The sequence below is a fragment of the Aulonocara sp. 'chitande type north' Nkhata Bay genome, linkage group LG3 (genome assembly GCF_057382095.1).
Source record: "Aulonocara sp. 'chitande type north' Nkhata Bay isolate Kocher_YH1m ecotype deep benthic linkage group LG3, A_spYH_male_GT1.1, whole genome shotgun sequence".
Lineage (NCBI taxonomy): Eukaryota > Metazoa > Chordata > Actinopteri > Cichliformes > Cichlidae > Aulonocara > Aulonocara sp. 'chitande type north' Nkhata Bay.
The window spans coordinates 23,785,562-23,788,795 of record NC_141346.1 but is presented as its reverse complement, the minus strand read 5'-3'; the positions used below and the strand labels follow the sequence as shown (position 1 = coordinate 23,788,795).

Below are 3,234 nucleotides of genomic sequence, written 5' to 3'. Positions count from 1 at the left end.
CAGGGGCCTGTCACATATATATGTGTATATATATATATATATATATATATATATATATATATATGACATTTTTTGCCAATTACCTGCTATTTAGAGGGTTTGAATGCATTCTGAGTCTAAAACTAGATTTGTACCTACTTTGATTATATCATGGTGTGTGAATTTATATTGATTGTTTGAGAAAACAATAATAGCTTGAACTATATGAGTTAACCCATGAACATGTGACCAGTTTGATTCAGTGCTTAAGATTTTAATGATACAGACAAGCCAGAAAGAACAGTTCATTTTTGTACTTGAACCTTTGCTAAAAGCAGCATTTCCATTACACATTCCTGAAAGTGAAAAACTACATTTTCTGTCATTTTATTTGCATTTTTTTTTCAGCATCACTGCAAAAGAACTGAAGCAAAGATGTAAAATGAGAAGCGGACTCTTTGGGGGATATATGAGACAGTTTGCTTCTTTGCCAGGTACGCCATGCCTTTGTATGAGGTCAGGAATCACCAGATTTTCTTGACGCAGACAGATGGGCGGAGGCAGGAACAGAACACACCATTCCAACACTTTTTTGCTGTAAGCAACAAAAATCACATTAACTGAAACTGATTAATAGCAGTGAGTATTTACTACTACTATCAAATCACAATGCAAAAATTATTGTATATTTTATTCCTATAAAATTTAATGTTTTTATTCACTTGTTAAACAAAAACAATTACATTTGGTATTCACTTATTGTTATTTAACAAGATGCAGCATTTGTATTAACTATTTACTATTAATAAATAATATTATTTAGGAAAAGAGAGTATTGTGGCTTTTTTCCTGAACATTAATAGGGCTTACACTATTGTTTAAGGGATTTCTTTAAATATTTACCTGAAAAATTCATCTCCAGGCAGTGGCCATAATTATTGCTCGGTTTTCCATGACACCAGTTTGTATATCTGAAATTTGTTCCATCGATCCAAGTCCAAATATAATTCTAGAAACAGAACAGAAAAGAAAATAATACATTTACAAACAAGCTAAACTCTCAAATAACAGAGGGTACAAACAAGGTACTTGCTAAGCAGAACAATACTTTATCTGTCAGAATTTGCATAATGATGAGATGTATACCGCTTTTGCATCCGAGCCTCCGAGCCATGTAGGTTTACACTGGCGAGTGGCACGAAATATCAGCTTCCGAATGAACTTGTGCTCTCTGTAGCTGTGTACAGATGCAAGGTTTGCCTTCATTTGCTCACAGTTTTTCTACAGTGGAGTTCAAGAGACGGGAAAATTCCCAAAGTAAACAAAAAAGGATTAAGGATTTCACAAAGCTATACTTACAAAGTATTAAAGCATTAAAGTCAATCCATGAAGAATAAAGGTTAAATGCACATTTTTACCTGAGCCTGAGCCCAAGACAGGGCTTGGGAAACATAGAGGAAGCATCGTTTGCAGTACATCTTCCAGCCAACTGGACAGCGTCTGGGTGTCTTCACAACATGATCTTCTCCTGAAGACAAGCATACAAAGCAACACTAAAGTACTTTTTGGAACAGTCATTTTGGTTTTTAGCTTTCTGGACCACTTGGTTTGGGTTTTTTTGTTTGTTTGTTTTGGGGTTTTTTGTTCTTCTTATGTGTTACACTTCAAATCAAATATCAAATGTTAATTTCTATCAATTAAAAAGGATGATATAAGTGTATTAGACTATCACTCATCTAGTTTTTATGACATGTGGTCTAATAAATCTGTGAAGCACTGTATGTTAAATGTTCGAACATTTTTATCTCAAAATGACTATAAGAAATCGATCCATGTGTTTACTCTTAGCAGTTTACTACTGCAGAACTATTTAAATGATCAGTAAGTACAGCAACCAGTCCTCACACATACACAGTAATTTGACCATGTAGTCCCATACTGAAGTCAACCTAGGGTAACATGGCAAAGGTTCCCTGTTAAGAACAGAACTTTCTTGTTATGTTAGTTCAAGCTCAAGCTTTGCCCCCCAGTGCACCTCTGGCTTGTTCAGTGTCGACCCAATTAGACCTTTTAGATCCACAGATGTATTTTTAACTGTTTGCACAATTAAAGCTAAATGTGGTGTTACTTGTTCCAAAGAACATGTACGGTTGGCCCGTTCTTTGGAATAAGCTTCCTGCAGAATTGAGGCCAATTACATCTGTGCTTACATTCAAAACAGACTGTAAAACATTTGCTTTTCACAGGCCTACACTCAATAACTGTGTTTGTTTACTCTTTTCATACTTTCCTATATTATAGTTATATGCTCCTTCATAAAATCAGGTGCTCTCCTGCCTGTACATTTATTCATACTGTGACTGGTCAGATAGTGCCAACATTTAAACATTTCTTTTTCAATTTATTTTCTCTCATAACCCATAACAATTCTTTTGTACCACAAACTTAGCTGTGTGTCCTGCTGGACAGAAATATATTCTGGAAATTTTCCACAGACCTGTAAGCAATAGTTCCTCTGTACCACTGCTGCCCTCTTCATCTTCAAGATCTGGATATATTCAAACAGATGTTGACTCTCATCATCAGTTTTCCATTCTATTCCATAAGCACATTATACTCCAGTACTCACCAATAGCAGATGTCAAAGCCATCACTGCACACAGAAGTGCGGACACAATCAGCAGCTTCATGCTTATGTTTAGTATCTCTGTGGAAAACAAGATCTGAAGTGACAGGTGGTTAAAAGAGAAAGGAGATTCAGAGAGTTTGTAGCAGGTGATCTATTTCTGTAAGAGTAGTAGCTGTCAGCTTCAGCCTTCCAGTGGGAATGAAGTGGGAAACAGATCTAAGAGCAGCACTTATAAACTGTTATGTTTACATAGTTGCAAAATCAGGAAGTAATATTTCATTAGAAAAAAAACTGATGGAAAAAAAAGTCATGTCACCCAGATCATTGCGGCATTTTTCTCGGAGTCAAAACATCATGTTGTCTTAATTTCATTTACTGACTGATGATCAAAGAGGAGGATCCACAGAGCACAACCACTCAACAATCGATAAAACTGTCCTCCGTTTCTTTTCTCTTTTTATTTAGAGAGCATCCTGCATTCACCGTTATGAATACAATAATATTAAATTTCACTATTACCAACAAAAATATCTTTTAAGTAATATGTTATTTAATTTTAACATTATTTACATAATTTATTGTGTGTGATGTAAAGCAGCTCACACACCCTATTTGTAACTGATTTG

The 3,234-nt window shown here is 35.1% G+C and overlaps 1 protein-coding gene across 1 annotated transcript; it reads right to left on the bottom strand.

Moving 5' to 3' along the window:
* Positions 1 to 243: 243 nt before the first annotated feature.
* Positions 244 to 2,795, bottom strand: LOC147334668 (type-2 ice-structuring protein-like). The gene is made up of 6 exons (XM_086273778.1): positions 2,609 to 2,795; positions 2,477 to 2,527; positions 1,398 to 1,507; positions 1,126 to 1,260; positions 883 to 988; positions 244 to 574 (listed from the first exon to the last, which is right to left on the bottom strand). The coding sequence occupies exons 1-6, from the start codon at positions 2,667 to 2,669 to the stop codon at positions 504 to 506; spliced, it is 534 nt and encodes a 177-aa protein (XP_086129904.1). The 5' UTR covers positions 2,670 to 2,795; the 3' UTR covers positions 244 to 503.
* Between the last annotated feature and the right edge of the window lie 439 nt (positions 2,796 to 3,234).